Genomic DNA, 19,266 nt, shown 5'->3' with positions numbered 1-19,266 from the left:
ACGTCATAAAAAGGGCAGATAAAAATATAGACTTTGTAACTAAAGGCATCAAGTACGAAAGCAATGAGATAATATTGAACTTAGTTAGGTTGCATTTGGAGTATCGCATATATTTTTGGTGCTTCATTATGGGAAAGATCAGTGTAGACTGAACAATTGGATCATTAACTCCAGCACATGGAGTCTTTGCCCCAGTTTTGCTTCTTGGGATGAGATTGGTTTGTAATCACGGAGGTTCTTTGCCTTGCAAAGTAGATCAGAAAATCACAAAAATAAATGATTACCAGGCACAGCCAGGTCTCCATCATTTTCTTGGGAATCCATTGGTCTCCAACTATTGATAAAGAAGGAAACCAATGGAACTTGGTCCAGTGTATTTTGCAGATATAGTTAGAATGTAGAATTCGCTGTCACAAACCGTTGTTGAAGCTGTATCAATATTGCTGTAACTTTTTATGTGTAGTCAAGTACTAGAAATTCTCTGGGTATTTCTCTGAACTGTAAGTGCTTGACAATTGCCTGTAATTGAGCTGAATCAATAAAAAGCACAGGTTTGAAAATTCTGATGCCGTTTTATAGTTTGTCACCAGTTGAATTCATTAACACATTCTATATGACGTCAAAATTTAAACTATTTTAAGATATACAAAGGGAAAAAAAAGGAAATTAATTTTCCAACGATAAGATGGACTTTCCAGCCAAGAACACAAAACATTCAAAATTAAATACTTTATAGATAACTACCACAAGTATCTACTTTATCATCTGAAACACTGAAATATCTCCCATAAGAAAATGGCAAATATTTCACCATTAAGATTTAGCTTTGAGACCAAGTTTATTTCTGCCGATCTTTGATATCTCCACCAGAAACCACTATCTGAAGTATTGGAGTTTTCCCTAAAGACAAAGCTGGAAATATGTGGCCAGGGTCACTGTTTAAGTTCATTACCCTTTATGAAGTCCTGAAAACAGGGAATCCTTGAACTGTACTACTGATGTATAGGATGTCAAGTCTAGCTTACTAGACATGTGATCAGTTTATACAAGTTGGATGTTTTCCCATTGCTTGGAAATATTTAAATAAACGCCTTACCATTCAGATAAAAAAAGTACTAAAAAGGCAAAAAGAATACCATACTCTGTGGATGATACAAGGGCAGCACAGTCGTTAATGCTGCTGCCTCACTGGACCAGGGATCAGAGTTTGATTCCGGCCTTGAGTGACTATGTGGAGTTTGCAATTCTCCCCTAGTGTGTGGGTTTTCTCTGGTTGCTTTGTTTTCCTCCCACAGTTCAAAGACGTGCCGGTTAGGTGGGTTGGACATGATCAATGCGTGGGCTTTTGGGGATAGGGCAGGGGAGTGGGTCCAGATAGAGTGCTCTTTCGGAGGGTCAGTGTAGACATAATGGGCCGAATAGCCTCCTTCTGCACTGTCGGGTGGACAGTATGGATAAGAATAGGAGCAGGAGTAGGCCATTCGGTCCATTGAGTCTGCTCCGCTATTCAACGTGATCATGACTGATCTGATCTGATAATCCCCAACTCCTCTTTCCCACCTTATCCCCATGTCTATCTCAGCCTTGAATCTACTTCACGACCCAGCCTCTATAGCCTTCTGCGGTAAGAATTCCACGGATTCACTACCCTCTGAAACAATGACCGACCCCTTACTCTGAGATTATGCCCTGTCGTCCTAGACTCTCCCATAAGGGGAAACATCCTATTAGCAGGGACCATGCAAGCTCCTTCAGAATCCTTTATGTCTCAATAAGATCGCCTCTCATCATTTTAAACTCCAATGAGCAAGGCCCAATCTACTTAACCTCTCCTCATAAGAAATTCCCTCCATACCCAGGATCAACCTAGTGAACAGTCGCTAGACTGCCTTCAATGCCAGTATATCTTTCCTTAGATAGGGGACCAAAACTGTTCACAGTATTTCAGGTGTGGTCTAACTAATGCCTTGTATAGTTTTAGAAGGATTTCCCTATTTTCACACTCCATTCCCTTTGAAATAAAGGCCAACATTCCATTTGCTTTCTCTGTTACCTGCTAAATTTGCATGCCAGCTTTCTGTGATATATCCACGAGGATTCCCAATTCCCAGCTCCCTTATTCTTCCCACCAAAGTACATCAATAATTATATATGATCTATAATTTAACATACATGCTCCTCAAAGTGACTTAGCTATCAAGCATGAAAGCAATTTTAGAAGTGAATGCCACAAATATGTTCTGCCAGCTGTATCTATGGTACTAACATTTTCACCAATTTTTATAAACACTTATTTTTATGCAAATGCTCCATGGATTCTTGTGCACCAACGATTTGAGAAGTGGCATTGATGTTTTACTGGAAAGAAAGTCAAGATGATTGCGTCATTCCACGGATCTTTGTACAGTATCCTGATATTGACATACAGCCAGCAAAGACATTATGGGCTACAATCATTCTATACTTCTATTTGCTGCTTCCAAACACAAATTCCCACCTCGTCTCGAATTTGATTTAGTTCCATTGAACATGTATCTCTTATTGTGTGAAATGATTCTGACTGTATTCCATACTTATTTTTTATTTTGTCAATATTACATGGAGTGATACTTGAGCAACACGCTGAGATGAAATACAGGTTCAACTGATTTAATTTTAGTATGCCATATAATTAAAACTTAGAATAAACAATTGTAAATCACATGCTTATACAAACATTTTACAAGGCAAGAGCGGAACCTTCATTGTAGTCAACTAAATGAGATGTATCCCTTCCAGCTGGTCAGTCCTTGCAAGTTTGCACCAATGAGGTTTGAACACAGCTGTTAATTTTACTGCGACAGAAGACTGACAGACTGCTGCAAAGTTTAAATGGATCGTTCAATTTACCAAATTACCACATGCTCCACTAGAAATCAAAACCTGAATCTAGTGCTAAAATCTAGTTTGAAAACACCATTGCAACATTGCAATTAATTAAAATACATGAAAGAGACAAAGCCCTAAAAGTGACGAACGGGTTTGGAGTTCCCAGCCTAGTTAGTTAGGATTGCTTGTTTTAACTAGACTAAATTCATAAATTTCTAAGTGGAAGTTAAAAAAGAACATAAAGCAAGTATGGGATATTCAGCTCAGATGCCTACAAAAAGTCCAAAAATGTTTAATTTTCATCATTTCAATCCATTTTCCATTGAAAAGCAGCCGATACATCACCTTGCAGGACCACATTGCACCAACCAACAGCTATTTGTAGAAAATCTTAATCGTAAATGAATTTAGAGAGAACATTTTTACAATTTGTTACAAATGTTGCATGACAGAAACCTTCTTCATCGGTAATAAGCAGCACTCAAACGGTGCGGAATATAATTTATCTAACGGACTGCTTACTTCCATTCTGAAACTAGTTTGTAACATGGGCAACAATTCAGTGGTCAGAAATTAGTGCCAGAATGGGGTATGTTTCCCTGTGCCTGAACGGTTATGTCCGAGGACTCTTGGGTATTGGATCCGCAGTCCTTATTAGAATGAAGCCCACCAAGAAGGAGCAAATGAAGACCAACTGCTAACAGTACCACAGTGGGCCACAGGTAACTAGCCTCGAATGGATTTCGGAGCTCTGGTGGGATACAGGGGCAGAATCTAATGCTCCACCTGAGAGCAGGTGGAGTGGGACACAGAAAGAGGCAGGAAGGCTCTGGATTGAGGGCGTGTCATCTTTCTGACTTCCCTAAAATAACTCTGGGTTGGAACGGTTGAGAACAGCCTTCCTGCACAGAGGTCAATTGAGGTTCTCAAGTGGCTACATGGCAGGTCCTTTTTGGGTACCCAGCGCCGAATGAAGGGATTTTATGGCAGCAAAGAGGTGAACTGTGGGAAGACACAAACCCTGCCCTTTATTGACTCCATCTCCTTCTTTATTAGGGCCTCCCTGGCAGATCACGGCAATCCTATCCCACTCATCGGGGCTCTAGCAATGATCCTCATCCTTGGGCCTATTGCAGTACCGTCCGTGGCCACTGCTCATGATCGCGCTGCCGGACTGGAGAGTGTCCAGCCTCGGATTAGTTGGCAGGTCTCTGAGGCAGGACATCTGCCCTGCAGGAGAAAGTCCTGCAGGAGATTCCCCCCACAGGAGCCAGGAACCCCGACATCAGCTAGCAGAGTGACTAAATGGTTTAATCCCGATAGGACTCCTGGAAATTGCCATGGTGTGGTTGTAATCAACTCTCCAACAGAGGAGGCCCACAGGCATGACCATTAAATTTTACCCAAGGTATTGACAACCTTGGCTGGAGAAGCAGCAGCTGGCATCAAATCATAGGATCATGTGGCCTGGAGCCGTGGGGGGGTCAAGCATTTTGTGGCTGACAATCAATGATCAGTAGTCCTGGGCGGGATGGTCAAACTAATTGGTGGAGACATCAAGCTTGCACGAGGCCTCATTTCCTAAGCAAAGGGTCTATGCCTGCTTTAGCTGAAGGACTCTGCCTTGTCCTTCCAATATGATGAGTCAGATACATCCTGATGATCAATTTGGGGACTTATGGCCATTTAGCACCTGAAACTACCCAATTTCTACACTAGTGAGTCTGAAAAGAAAGCATCAATATATAATCATTTACTAAATAATTATGAATTTATGCATTAAAACACTAGGCATTATTTGAGAAAACTAAACAAAAGTTCAAATGACAATGAAACGAACACATTTCTGGTGCAAGCAGCAGATTTGTTTGCTGCCCTAAGTCTAGAACCCACTGTCTTAAACATTCATGTCATCTTCAAACTCCTCAACTTTCTTTCGTCTTCGTCGGATCTTTTTCTGTAGCTGGAGTTTGTTGGTGAAGAAGATCTCCTTCCAACCAACCTCAAAAGCCAATGTTTTCATGTCTGGAGTTATGTTGTCATAGTATCTTGAAGTAATATGTTCCCAGAGTTTATCAGAGTTGCACAGCTAGTGAGAAAGCAAATCAGAATTCAGCTGTTTAACTACTGAAACATGTCTTAATTAAAATCTAACTTGTTACAGAACCATTTTGCATTTCTGAATATTGGAACACAAAAGAATCACTTAACAGTGTATAAGAAAAAGTAACTCACCATAATATTATTTTTGATCCCTTCCCTCCTCGTCCTCCATCATATATCTCCTCCACATATCAGTTTCTGCCCTTATCAACACAAACAAATGTGGTTTGGGAGACTGATGAGGAAGTTGGAATTTGTCAGCTTTGTTCTTAGAAGAAAAATCACAAGTGAACCAAAGCTTGAAGTTCCTGCTGCACAGGCTCAACGTGGAAAGGCGAAGGCCGTCCCTCCTACCATATACCATGGGGTTGGAACCGGTGTAAAACCCCCCCAGATTATATCCACCACAGAATGTTTGACATGAAATATAAAGGTAAATTATAAATATCACCTGTATTGCAAGTTTAGTGAGGCACCTCTTGTACACTACTGAAAGAAGCTGATCTGTATTACGCTTTATGTAATGTCAAATTTGAACTATGTAATATACATGTATGAATTTCATAAAGAACGTGCATATGGATATCATACATCTAATTTGTAATAAAATAGTCTGATTTGAACCATTTTGTATGTTCAGAAAAACCCAGATACATATTGTACACATCGTTTGCTGCTAATATTATAACCAGGAGATCAATGAAAATAGTGAATTGTGTGAATTATGATGCAATTTGACTGAATGTGAAGTATGTAGTCCCTTATTTGCTAGTAAAGCCACTGAGCAGTCTGATTATATAGTGCAATCCCAATCATTTACGTTTCAATATTTTGAGACACCTTTCAACAGCACCCTCTATTGGTCACAGCTGTGCTCCACACAATGTTTTCAAAATCCGGCTTGACATTTGAACTTAATTCAAATATATTTTTCTCAAATTTCATTCCCTTTTTAATTCATTCATGGGATATGGGCTTCGCTGGCTAGGCCAGCATTTATTGCCCATTCTTAATTGCTCTCGAGATGTTGGTGGTGAGCTGCCTTCTTGAACCGTTGCAGTCCCGGAGGTGTAGGCACACCAATAGTGCTGTTAGGGAAGGAGTTCCAGGATTTTAACCCAGCAACACTGATAAGGATATACTTCCAAGTCAGGATGGTGTGTGGTTGAGAGGGACTTCGAGGTGGTGGACTTCCCATGTGTCTGCTGCCCTTGTCCTTCTAAATGGTAGCTATCGTGGGTTTGGAAGGTGCTGTCTAGGGAACCGTGGCGAGTTCCTGCAGTGCATCTTGTAGATAGTACACATTGCTACCACTGTGCGTCGGTGGTGGAGGGAGTTAATGTTTGTGGATGGTGTCCCAATTAAGTGGGCTGCTTTCTTCTGGATGATGTCCAGCTTCTCGAGTGTTAGAGCTGCATGCTGCACTCATCCAGACAAGTGGAGAGTATTCCATCACACTCCTGACCTCTGCCTTGTAGATAGACCATACTTTGGTGAGTGAAGAGGAGAATTATTTGCTACAGGATTCCATCTTCTGACTTGCACTTGTAGCCACAGCATTAATATGGCTACTTCAGTTCATTTTATTGTCAATGGAAACCTCCAGGATGTTGATAGCGAAGGATTCAGTGATGGGACTGTCATTGAATGTCATGGGGCAACGCTTAGTTTCTGTCTTGTTGGAGATGGTCATTGCCTGACACTTGTGGGGCACGAATGTAACTTGCCACTTGTCAGCCCAAACCTGGATATTGTTCAGGTCTTGCTGCATTTGGACATGGATTGCTTCGGTATCCGAGGAGTCGCGAATGGTGCTGAACATTGTGAAATCATCAGCAAATATCCCCACTTCTGACCTGATGGTGGAAGGAAGGTCATTGATGAAGTAGCTGAAGATGTTTGGACCTAGGACCGACCCTGAGCAACGTGGCCATTATGGGGATACATTTTCCGTAGTGGTTGACCAGTTTGAGAAAGGACCGGAGCTGCGTCGGGTCACGAGGGATGGGAGCCTGTCTGATTGCCCGCACCTCGTCCTCCATCGGGTGGAGGCCCCAGCTGTCTACCCTGAAACCAAGTAACTGATCTGAGGGGCATGAAATTTGTCCCGTTGGAGGTAGACGCCGGCCTGTTGAAACCTCTCGAGGACTTTGGCGAGCTTCTCCATATGTTCCTTTTCGAAGATGCCTGTAATTAGGAAGTCATCGAGGTATATGGCCACCCTTGGCAAACACAAAGATGTTTTTCATGATGCACTGGAAAATCGCGAAGGCTGAGGAAATCTCGAACGGCAGCCGGGTATATTCCTAAAGTTCCCTATGGGTGTTAATCGTTGCGGATGTTCGGGACCCCGGATCCAGCAGAAGCTGCAGATATGTGTGGCTCATATTCAGCTTCGTAAATGCTCTGCTCCCGTTGAGCTTGGCATATAGGACCTCAATACGCGAGACCAGGTAACAGTCAAGGCAGGATACTTGGTTCACAGGCATTTTGTATTCGCCGCAGAGTTGTATGGATCCGTTGGACTTCAATAGAGACCACTGGTGTGGCCCAATCCGTGAAGTGGATGGGACGGATGCCGCCCAAATGCTCTCAACGGTCCAGCTAGTGGTCCACCTTGGGGCACAGTGCTTAAGACACTGAGTGGGCGCGAAAGTACCGGGGTTGAGCCTTCTCATCCACGCTGATCTTGTCCATCGCTCCCTTTATGGTATGAAGGCCCTCAGTGAAGACTCCCGGGAACTTGGCCAGCACTCCGTCCAGCAAGATGGGTCCGACGCTGGGGACCACCACTGACAAGGTATAAGTCAGGAGTGTGATGAAATACCTTTTACTCGTCTCCTCTTGAAGTCCACTACTATCAACAGTTCACAATATCCACAGTTCACAATATTACCATAATAACTCAAAAGGAATCGATCATTAACAAAGATGAATTTATTATATTTACAAGTTCATGCTTAACATAGCAGCACACTCTCGGTACAGACCTCGCTAGGAGGTAAGGTCTCACCAGTCTGGAGTTAGGTCTGCTGTGATTCTATTCATAACGAGCCCCAGGTTGATGGCCTCCACCCTCTACCTTGGAGCTCTTACTTTCATGAGACCCATGGGGGAAGATTAATATTGGTTTCTTCCATGGTCCTTGAGAGAATTCTAACAAAGTCCGAAAATCTCCCTGAGGCTGTCAATGACGGGGGCTCTCCTCATCGGGGGCTATGTTTACGTCTGTGGCGGCACTAGATCGGGTGGAGTGTAACACATACGATCATCGTTTTCCTGGCTGACCATCAAAAGGTTATGGCCGAGACTCTGCCGCCGAACATTGTTGTGTCCACATCAAACCTGGATTCGCTGTCCTCTTGCCACACTAGGCGCGATGACCGGGATGGCTGTTCCTGAACCTGAGCGGCGGCCGCTGGTGTGACAAAAAAAATGTTACCACTGGGTTGAGAGGCCCCAGATTTCTGATATACTGGGCAGCCATTCAGTCAACCCTCCATGTCCCCATCGATACCCGGCCACCAAACACAGTTCCAGACCAACATTATGCAGTTTGGATGTCGCCGGATGGCCATATCCCATAACAGTGCTTCCTGTCCCTGCGGGGGAAAAGTTACTTCAAGCACCCTATCAGTCAGCTCTACGAATTTCGGAGCAAAGGGCCAAAAGGACACTGGGAAGGCTTACTTTTTCACTGCAGTCGAGTAACATAGGCAAAGCTTCGCCTACGCCGGGTCCAGCTGTGTTCATGCACGGCCTTGAGAAGCCGCCCCCGTTAAGGTGTCCTTAAACTTCCATGTTGTAATCACCTCATCCACAACTGGAAAGAGACATTGATAGGATGCAGAGCTGGGCCGAAAAATGGCAGATGGAGTTTAACCCTGATAAGTGCAAGGTGAATCATTTTGGTAGGACAAATTTGAATGCAGATTTCAGGGACAACGGCAGGGTTCTGAGGAATGTGGAGGAACATCGAGATCTTGGGGTTCATGTCCACAGATCTCTGAAGGTTGCCACTCAAGTGGATAGAGCCGTGAAAAAGGCCTATAGTGTGTTAGTGTTTATTAACAGGGGGCTTGAGTTTAAGAGCCGTGGGGTGATGCTGCAACTGTACAAGACCCGGTGAGACCACATTTGCAGTATTGTGTGCAGTTCTGGTCACCTCATTATAGGAAGGATGTGAAAGCATTGGAAAGGTTGCAAAGGATATTTACCAGGATGCTGCCTGGATTGGAGGGTAGGTCTTATGAGAAAAGGTTGAGGGAGCTTGGGCTTTTCTCATTGGAGCGAAGGAGGATGAGAGGCGACTTAATAGTGGTTTATAAGATGATGAGGGGGATAGATAGAGTGGACATTCAGAGACTATTTCCTCGGGTGGATGTAGCTGTTACAAGGGGGCATAACTATAAGGTTCGGGGTGGGAGATATAGGAGGGATGTCCAAGGTAGGTTCTTTACTCAGAGAGTGGTTAGGGTGTGGAATGGACTGCCTGCTGTGATAGTGGAGTCGGACACTTTAGGAACTTTCAAGCGGTTATTGGATAGGCACATGGAGCACACCAGAATGACAGGGAGTGGGATAGCTTGATCTTGGTTTCGGACAAAGCTCGGCACAACATCGAGGGCCGAAGGGCCTGTTCTGTGCTGTTCTATGTTCTATGGTGGGGACGGGGCCCTCGTGGGCAAAGGCAGATACTGCAGGAGACAATATGGGCCATCCTGGTACCTCGACGACTTTGGAAAATGTACTTATAAGTGGCAAGCAGGAATGCCCACCTCAGGATCCTGGCTGACACAATGGGATGCTCTTGTTCTCCCGGTACAGACTGAGCAACGGCCCGTGGCCCGTTATGACAATAAAATACCGCCCATAGAAAATCAGGGGATTAGTTGGGTCATAGTATGCCTGGGATTTTTTTGAAGATATGTGCCTCTTTCGGTCGTGAATGCCGCGTCCTGTGAAGTGCACTAGCAACTTTTTAGCCATTCCACAGCAACGCAGCCATCGGCCGTTGCCCAATAGCAAGGCCAGGTTGGTGAGAAACTTGCCATAAAAATGAGCAAGGTCCAAAAATGACTGGAATTCTGTGTCATTCCAGGGGGTCAGGGGCCCCTTAATAGCTCCATTTTTGCCCCACTGGGCGCAGCCCATCATTGTCCATGCGGTATCCAATGTAAATCATTGCCTTGGCACGGAAAATACATGTATATCGCTTCAATCGGATGCCTGCATGGGCAAAAAGGCGATGCACTTTCTTGAGATGATCCATTGAATCAGTGCTTAGAACGTCATGTAAGTAGATCGAAATTTTTGGCAGGTTGTTTAAGATGTTATCCAGCATGCTCTGAAACATCACGGGGGCCGATGAAACCCCAAATGAAAAACAGGTGCATTTAAACAATCCCTGATGCATGTCCATAGTGACAAATTTTCCAGACTCCGGGCCAGCTGTACCTGCACAAACACAAGACTCCTGTCTAACTGTAAATAAACAGCCCCCGGCCAAGCAAGCATCGAGATCCTCGATCCGGGGCATCGGGTAGTGGTCCAATTGCGAAGCCATGTTTATGGTTCGCTTCCTGGCTTGGGTCACTGGTGCAGAGTCTGCACGTTCTCCCAGTGTCTGCGTGGGTTTCCTCCGGGTGCTCCGGTTTCCTCCCATAAGTCTTGAAAGACTGCTGCGAGGTAATTTGGACATTCTGAATTCTCCCTCAGTGTACCCGAACAGGCGCTGGAATGTGGCGACTAGGATTTTTTCACAGTAATGTCATTGCAGTGTTAATGTAAGCCTACTTGTGAAAATAAAGATTATTATTATTATGGCTAGCGTGAAGTCCCCAGACAGCCAGATGGTTTCATCAGGCTTCATCACCGGCACTCCAGGCGCAGCCCAATCCTTAAACCGTACAGATCGTATGACCTCCAGATCTTGTAAGCAGTGCAGTTCTGCATCCACTTTCGGAAGTAGCGCATACGGGACAGGCCTCTCCTGGAAGTACAGGGGCTGAGCAGTAGGATCGACACACACGTGGGCTCTAGCATCCTTTATTCTGCGCGGACCCACCTGAAAAAACTCTGGACAATTATTCAGCACATCGTACAGATTTCCGGATTCCATTCGGAAGATCTGCTGCCAGTTGAATCTTAATATCCTTGTAAATTTGGACACGGACCACGTACTACTACCAGGGGCAGGTTGACCGACTGCTGTCCATATGTCACCGGCGTCACAGTGGTCCCCAAGATTTTTATTGGTTCCCCCATATATGCGGCCAATCCTGTCTTGATATCCATCAAAGTTAGAGGCCTGATGCCCTTATGAAAGCATTGAAACGTGTAGAAGTCTATAACGCAGGCCGTGGCCCCATGTCCATCACCACTGGATTTCTATTGACCCTTGGGGTGATGTGGATTAGTTTAATAACATCAACGGGTACCCTCTTCGGGGTTGCCCAAGTGCAAGGCCCTGGTCCGAGGTGACCCTGTTCGCTAACGCGGACGGTGTCTCCTACACCAAAATGGGCGATCCTGATTCTCCAGAGTCCTTTGATCACAAAGGTGGCAACATAGCCGGCACACACCATCGCCCTCGGGCGAAGGATCCCTCTGGGTAGCCACAGCGCCAAAGGTATGGGTTCCGCCCCGAACTTGCCTTGGGAGCTGTTCTTTTGGAAGGAACAATAAAGCCCGTATCAGTGATGGCCCGTGGTTTAGTGGGCATCGGTAAAGAAGGACAGCCCAAACTATGCACTCCATAATCAACAGATCTCTGCACACTCTTCTCCATGTTTTAGAGAGAAAGGGAAAGCTCAATGGCTCGCCTTAAATCCAGCACAGTTTCCCCTAACAGCTTCCGTTGAGTAGCCGAATTATCGGTACCACACATGAATCTGTTCTGTAACATTTGTGAGGGACGGCCCAAATTCGTAGTGCTCAGCCAAACGCCGCAAACTAGTTAAAAAGTCTGCAACTGATTCACCAGGGGAGCGTATCGCAGTGTTAAAACGGTACCTTTGTGAAATCACCGACATGGGGTTGTAGTGAGTCCAAAACCATTTCCACGAGTTCATCGAATGACCTAGAATCCGATGCAGCCGGGTATGTCAAACTTTTGATGATCCCAAATGTCCGGGACCCGCAGGCAGACAGAAGGAGAAGATTTTGTTGGTCTTCCCCCAATGTACGGTTTGTTATCTGCATCTCATTCCAATCCTCCAGCCCCACAGCGAAGGCATCCAATTTACCAAACACCAGCATTTTAAGTGATACGACATACTGTACTCAATACGAACTTCCGGCGGTTACGCAAATTGACGGACGAGGCCAGGGCTTCCTTAAATCCTCGTCGCCAGTATAACTCATAAGGAATGTCATTAACACAGATGAATTTATTATATTTACAATGCTTAGCATTGCATCTCACTTCCAGTACAGGTCTCGCTGGAGGATAGGTCTTACCAGTCCTCGAGTTGGGCCTGCCTTTACTTTACTCATAACGAGCCCCAGGTGGTTAGCCTCCACCCCCCACCTGGAAGCTCTTACTTTCATGAGTTCCACGGGGAGTATTAATAATGGTTCCTCTTGTGGTCCTTGTGGGGGTTATAACAATTACCAAGTTTTGTGTTATCTGCAAATTTTGAAATTGCACCCTATACACTAAAGTCTAGGTCATGAATATACATCAAAAAGACTTGTGGTCAGAGTACAGACTATGGAACCCTACTGTATACCATCCTCTAGTCTGAAAAAAAGCAACCACTCACCACCACTGTGTTTCATGTCACTCAGCCAACTTTGTATCTATGCTGTCACTTCTCTTTTATTCCTGGGGTTCAACGATATTGAAATGCCTATTATTTGGTATTTCAACAACATGACAGTTAAACAAATCCATGCTGGCCTTCCTTAATTGATCTACACTTGTAGAAGTGACTGTTAATTTTGTCCCAGACTATAGTTTCTAGCAGCTTTCCCAATCCGGAGATGTGTGGTTGCTCACTTTATCCTTACACCACTTTTTGAACACGGGTGTAACAATTGCAAATCTTCATTTCTCTAGAACAACCTCCGTATCCAAGAAGGATTGGAAGATTATGAGCAGTACTGCCATAATTTCCACCCTGACTTCATTCAGCATTCTCAGTGCATCCTATCTGGTTCTCTAACTTAAAGAATTTAAGTATTGCCAGCCCTTCGATCCCTCATCTTTATCAATTATCAAGTCAAACAGTACCTCAACTACCTCTTCCATTATGACATCAGCACTCTCTTCTTCCTGGGTGAAGACAAATGTGAAGTACATATTTAGTATGTCAGCTATCACCACTGTCTCCCTGCTCTGGTCGTAATGGGCCCCACCCTTAAACAGTAAAGGAACAATGGACTACCCTTCCTTTTATGATCTTTTTACTTTTACGTGCCCATGGAGGACTTTTGAATCCCTTTTATACTCGCTGCCAGTCTTTTCTTCGGCCTTCTTTACCTTACTTTTAAAACATTTTTTAAAATTCTCCTCCTTTTTCACATTTTCTCCCGCATTTACACCCATCAACAATAAACAATAATCAGCAACAGATATGTCAATCCCCATAACAATAACAACGATCCCATCCTCCCACCAACCCCCAAACGTCAGCCCGCATGTTTACATAAACAAATGACAAAAAGGAATCAAGGATTACCCATCATCACCCTTAATCTACACAGCCCCCCTCCCCCCAACCCATCCCCCCCCAACTAATGTTCGATGTTATCCAGTTCTTGAAAGTGCATAATAAATAGCGCCCATGACTTGTAGAACCCCTCCGAGCTTCCCCTCAGTTCAAACTTAACCTTTTCAAGGGTCAAGTATTCCAACAGGTCCCCCCGCCACGCCAGGGCACTGGGTGGAGAGACTGCTCTCCATCCCAGCAGGATCCGCCTTCGGGCGATCAACGAGGCGAAGGCTATGATATCTGCCTCCGCACCCGTTTCCAACCCTGGCTGGTCCGACACCCCGAATATGACCTCCCGGGGACCCGGGTCCAGTTTCACACGCACCACCTTGGAAACTACCCTAAACACCTCCTTACAGTACTCCCCTAGCTTTGGACAGGACCAAAACATATGAACATGATTAGTGGGGCCCCCCCCGCAATGCTCACACACATCCTCTACTCCTTCAAAAAATCAGCTCATCCTCGCCCTCGTGAGGTGCGCTCTATATTTCTTTACCTTGCTTATCTTCGTTTTCACTTCCCCTCTGAACTTTCTAAATTCAGGCTGGTTCTCATTTGTATTATCTATCTGACATCTGTAATCTGTGCCTTTCTTGCGCTTCAACTTACTCTTTATCATCATCTAGGGAGTTTTACCTTTGCTTGCCTCCCTTTCTCCATTGTGGGAATGTCCCTTAACTGTACCTTAACTATCTCCTCTTGAAAGGTAGTCCATTGTTCCTTTACTGTTTTGCCTGAAAATCCTTGATTCCAACTTATCCAGGATACATCCATTCCCGTCACATTGAAACTGACCCTTTTCCAATTATGTATTTTTACTCTAGGTTACACCTTGTTCTTTTCCATACATCACCCAAACCGTATGATATTATGATCACTGTTCGATAAAAGTTCCCCTGCTGACACTTGATCCACATGACCAAGCTCATTCTCTACTAGAACCATATCAGCAATCCGCCCTTCCTCGTGGCATCGGAAACAGTGATTAATAAAATTCTCCTGAATGCACTTCTGAAACTTTACCTCTCTAGCTGATATTACTATCCTAGTCTAGATCAGGATAGTCACAATTACTCCTATTCAGCTCTCTGAAATTTTCTTGTAAATTTGCTCCTCTATATCTTTCCCATCATTTGATGGCTGATAGAATACACCCAAAATGTAATGGCACTTTGAATGTTTCTTAACTTTTAATCAAATAGATTCTCTCATTGACCCCCTCCAGAACATCCTCTCTCCAGCACATGGCATCATATTCAGATGTGGCTGTCTGAACCCGCAGCTTACCAACATTAATTGCCACAGTAATGTATTTTCTATTATGTATTTTCTTTTCTTCCCATGTACTTAATGATCTGTTGAGCTGCTCGCAGAAAAATACTTTTCACTGTACCTCGGTACACGTGACAATAAACAAATCCAATCCAGTGTGTGTTAAACTTAATGTAGATCATACTGCATTCTCTCTTTAGTGTGGAACCACCTAATACCTTACTATTTCTTACACAACACCATCTGTTTATCTTAATCCTTCATGCACCTTGCTTTTCTGCTGTTTAATGCATCTCCCCGTGCCCATTTCCCTTTTTAAATGGGAAACTCTGATTTCAGAAAATTAGCCATTAATTATATTTAGATCTATAGTGAGACATAAATAAAGTTGACTGATTATTTTCATTGATCTCTGTCCCATGACAATTAGAAAAAAAGCATGATTCAAGACTAAATTATTCCAACTTTTCAGTTTTCTGAAATACTGATCAAATTAGCAATAAAATATTTTACCGTTTCAAATTTTCTGGACGTTTGGGAGAGTCTGGCAATGTCCTCAAGCTCCAAAAATGAAACTATGTACATGAGCAGGCCTTGAGGAATGCGATTGAGATAATCAAACTGATGTTGACATAGGTTGCAAATATACTTGAGGACTTCATCGCCAAAGATTACACCAACATGAACTAAAATTCAAAACAAAAAATATAGGTGTTTAGAAAATCATTGAGACCTTTATTCTTTTTAAAAATGTAATTTTGTTAAAGGTTGCAATATCAGCAGTGCGCAGTGTAAGACCCGGCATGCACATTATAAGCTATGTCTATGGTAATTTGCCTTGGTGCCAATCTGAACTAATTTTTATAATATGAAATGAAAGCTCGAAAGAACACCTTTGAATTTAGATGCACTGTTTTTGGAAAACTTTCAAACTCAAATTTTAATCAATCTACTGAAACTTAAAACATATAGAATTCTGTGTCTGCCAATTTTCGTTTAACCTGCAGTTATCCTATGTTACTGCGACCTCCTCGGTAAACATTGTGCAAATGTGGATCAGTTTTGGATGTCTGATTCTATGGTATTGGCGGATTGAAAAGATTAATTATGGTTAATGTTTAACTGCAACCTGTTCAAAGTTTGTAACATTGTTTGCTTTTTCTCTGACGATTGTTTGCTAAATCTAAACTCTACTGAGTGCAAGGTATGTATATATGTGCTTCATTGCTGAGTGAAACCACATTACTTTAAATTTTTTAAATAAAAACTCATAAACTACCTCCTTCCCTTCCACAATCTCAGCTAATGTCTAATTTTAGTCGATAAAAAACTTTTGGCTAAAAATTCAATTTGATCCATTAACAGGTGCAGGAATTGCAATGTGTAATTACACTATGTTCTGTCGAGTTGAGGCAAGCAGTGTACCAAATTCATGTTGCCGGTTCATTTCAATGACTATAGCAGTGCAAAACATGCTGCTGACTGGCTGCATGCTCAACACAAGCCAAAGACAAGTGGTGTGATTCTCCGTTTCTGAGACTAAGAGTTGACGCCAATGCAGAATTCGTGGACTTTCACAACAGCAAAACTGGTGCCGCACCTACGGGGGCTAGCACCAGCACCAGGTGGAATACAATTGATTCTAATGAGAAACAGTGCTGGATTCGCTGGTTCTGCGATTTACACTCAGGAGGCTGACCACATATACACATTTTACCCCCCACATATAACATCCCAGCCAACAAGATAACAGCAAGGAGAGCGACACCCGTTCCATCGACGCCGAGCTGGAGACCCTCCTGGACGCTGTGAAGGAGAGAAGGGTGACCCTGTACCCCAGCCTGGGAAGGAGGCTGCCAGCTGCCACCATTCGTCACGCCTGGGCGCAGGTGGCAGAGGCAGTCAGTGCCACCAGTAACACCGTCCGGACCGGACAGCAATGCCGAAAGGAACTGCCAGGGCGAGTAGGCAGCTCTGGGCCCCTGGCACTAACCCGCATCCCACACACCCGTAACCCTACTCTCCCCCCATCCTGCCTCACATGCCAGCACACATACTGGCCACCATGGCCGGGTGCCCTGGGCTGCAGGAGTCGGACTGTCAAACACTGTCGTTTTCTGTTTCCCCCCTCCCCCCACCCAGGAGAAGGCCATGCACAACCGCCGGGAGCGGGAGAAGACAGGAGGGGGACTGCCGGACCCGCATGGGGCCCTGGATGTGGTGGACAGCCCGGAGGAAAGGGACGTTGCCGAGATGGAGCCCGGAAGTGAGATCCTGCTTAGTTGCGGTTCTCTGTGACATGTGTGTCAAATCCACCCCCCCCCCCAAACACCACCCCCGACCCCCGCACCACCCTCGCCCTACACCACCCGCACCCCCGACCCCCCACACCATCCTTCCCCGCCCCCCATCCCAGCACCCCCCTCACCCCACCACCCCCTCCCCCACACCGACCCGACCCCCCCACCACCCTTCCCCACCCCCCCCATCCCAACACACCCCTCACCCCACCACCCCCTCACCCACATGACACCCACCCCCCCCGGCCCGTGGACTAATCATGCATCTTGCCTCGTGTCTTAGAGGATGACCTCCTTAGTGGATGAGGCGGGTCCATCTGGCATCCCACACCCTCAGCCAGTGCCACAGCTAGAGATCCCCAGTGAGCCATGCATGCTGAAAGCAGGTTGGACACCACCCCTCCGCCCGAGACGTAGGACACCCCAAGTCGGAGGATGACGGTGATTTTCTGTCACAGCTATCTCCAATATGCTCTACCATCCCAAAGACACTCACCTCTGTTGGGCATGTCAGTGAAAAGGCTCCTGGGACACTACCTGGTGCGCACCACATAGTTGACCCGGTACAGCAGGTGGCGGACGGTCGTAGGACAGGACGACCCAAGGAACTATCTGCCGTCCAGATGGGTTTTGAGCTTCTGGGACAGACAGTCCCGTCTATAGTGGAGATGCAGTCACAGAGCCAGGGTCCCCATGAGGGGTTTTCAGAGCATGCAGCACCTGCAGGTGCAGCTGGAGGACTCCAAATTGTGTAGGTGCAGGAGGTTGTGCCAACAATGCGTGCCACCTAGGCGAACACCGCATGGATGGCGTCCAGGGTGAAGGGATTGGAGGTGACGGTTTCGGCTATGGATCAGAATGTCCAAGGCCTGGGGAATTCTGTGCAGGCGCTGGCTGAGGCCCAAGACAGGGTTGCCGCCTCACAGGCGATCATGTCCCAGAGCCACCTGGAAATCACAGTGCTGGGCCTCAGTGTGGCTCAGTCACAGCAGGCCATGGCAGGGAACGTCTTTGGCATGCCCAGGCGTTGGCCGATGTGGCACTGACACAGAGGGAGGTGGCCAAGTCCCAGAGGGAGAAAGCACAGTCAATGGGTGATGTGGCACAGTCCCAGCCGCAGATGGTTGACTCCCTGTGCTCCATGGCTGCGAGTATGCAGACCAGCAGACCCTGGTCGAGACCAGAGCAGACTTCAGGATTGGATAGCTCTCTTTCCCCCCCCCCTGCTCTGCATTACAAGCCAGCTATTTAGCCCACTGTGCTAAACCAGCCCCCTGAATACATTGAAGTGGATATATTGAGCTGCCTGGCATATAGGGCTTCCGTGACGGCATGGATGCACCTGTGACTGGAGGTCTGTGAGATCCCTGACAGGTCTCCATTCGCCACCTGGAAGGAACCCGTCGCATAAAGTTCAGGGCGACTGTCGCCTTGATGGCCACCGGGAGTGGGCGTCCTCCCCCGTACCCCGCAATGCCAGGTGTGCCACCATCTGGCAGATATGTCGCACTGTCTGCCTGCTCAGCTGGAATCTTCGACGGCATGCCCAGTTTGGCAGGTCCTTGAATGGCAGGTGGTGCCGGTACACGCGAGGCCTCATGCAGCTCCTCCTTGGCACCTCTTCCTCCTCGGCTTGTTGGGCAGCCGCCTCTCCAACCAGGGTGGCGGTCACCTGCCCCTCTGCGACACGCACCGCTGCTGCAGCTTCCTCCTCCTCCTCGAGCAGTGCCCAGTCGTACAGCCGCAGGGCTGCGGCGATTCGGAGGTAGGCCACCATTGCTGGTCGAAGGAAGCAGACTAAAAATGGAGAACAATCTAGAGAGAAGATTGCCAGATTCTCAATGCTTACAAAGGCAGCCATGGAAATCAATCCACATAGTTTTCGGTTGCCTCGCCTTGTATTTATTGGGCATCTCTTTGCCATGGGAGTCTTAACCCATCAATCTAACCACACTCCAGCCCAAATCTCCTCCAAAAACCGGACAAGGAGGGCTTGAATAAAA

General features: G+C 45.8%; 1 protein-coding gene across 2 annotated transcripts in view; it reads right to left on the bottom strand.

The window, feature by feature from the left end:
• Positions 1 to 2,565: 2,565 nt before the first annotated feature.
• The window catches only part of LOC140389643 (F-box only protein 36-like), a 99,984-nt gene continuing 83,283 nt past the window's right edge, over positions 2,566 to 19,266 (bottom strand). The window contains exons 3-5 of one of the 2 annotated variants that reach the window (XM_072473955.1): positions 15,477 to 15,649; positions 13,208 to 13,249; positions 2,566 to 4,957 (exon numbers count right to left, since the gene is read on the bottom strand). In XM_072473955.1, coding sequence (XP_072330056.1) covers positions 4,766 to 4,957; positions 13,208 to 13,249; positions 15,477 to 15,649 — 407 coding nt within the window. In that variant the 3' untranslated portion in view covers positions 2,566 to 4,765. The remainder of the gene's footprint in view (positions 4,958 to 13,207; positions 13,250 to 15,476; positions 15,650 to 19,266) is intronic. The other variant, XM_072473956.1, reaches the window with a different exon arrangement.

Source organism: Scyliorhinus torazame, chromosome 14 (assembly GCF_047496885.1).
Source record: "Scyliorhinus torazame isolate Kashiwa2021f chromosome 14, sScyTor2.1, whole genome shotgun sequence".
Taxonomy (NCBI): Eukaryota; Metazoa; Chordata; class Chondrichthyes; order Carcharhiniformes; family Scyliorhinidae; genus Scyliorhinus; species Scyliorhinus torazame.
This window is presented reverse-complemented; position numbering and strand designations above follow the sequence as displayed.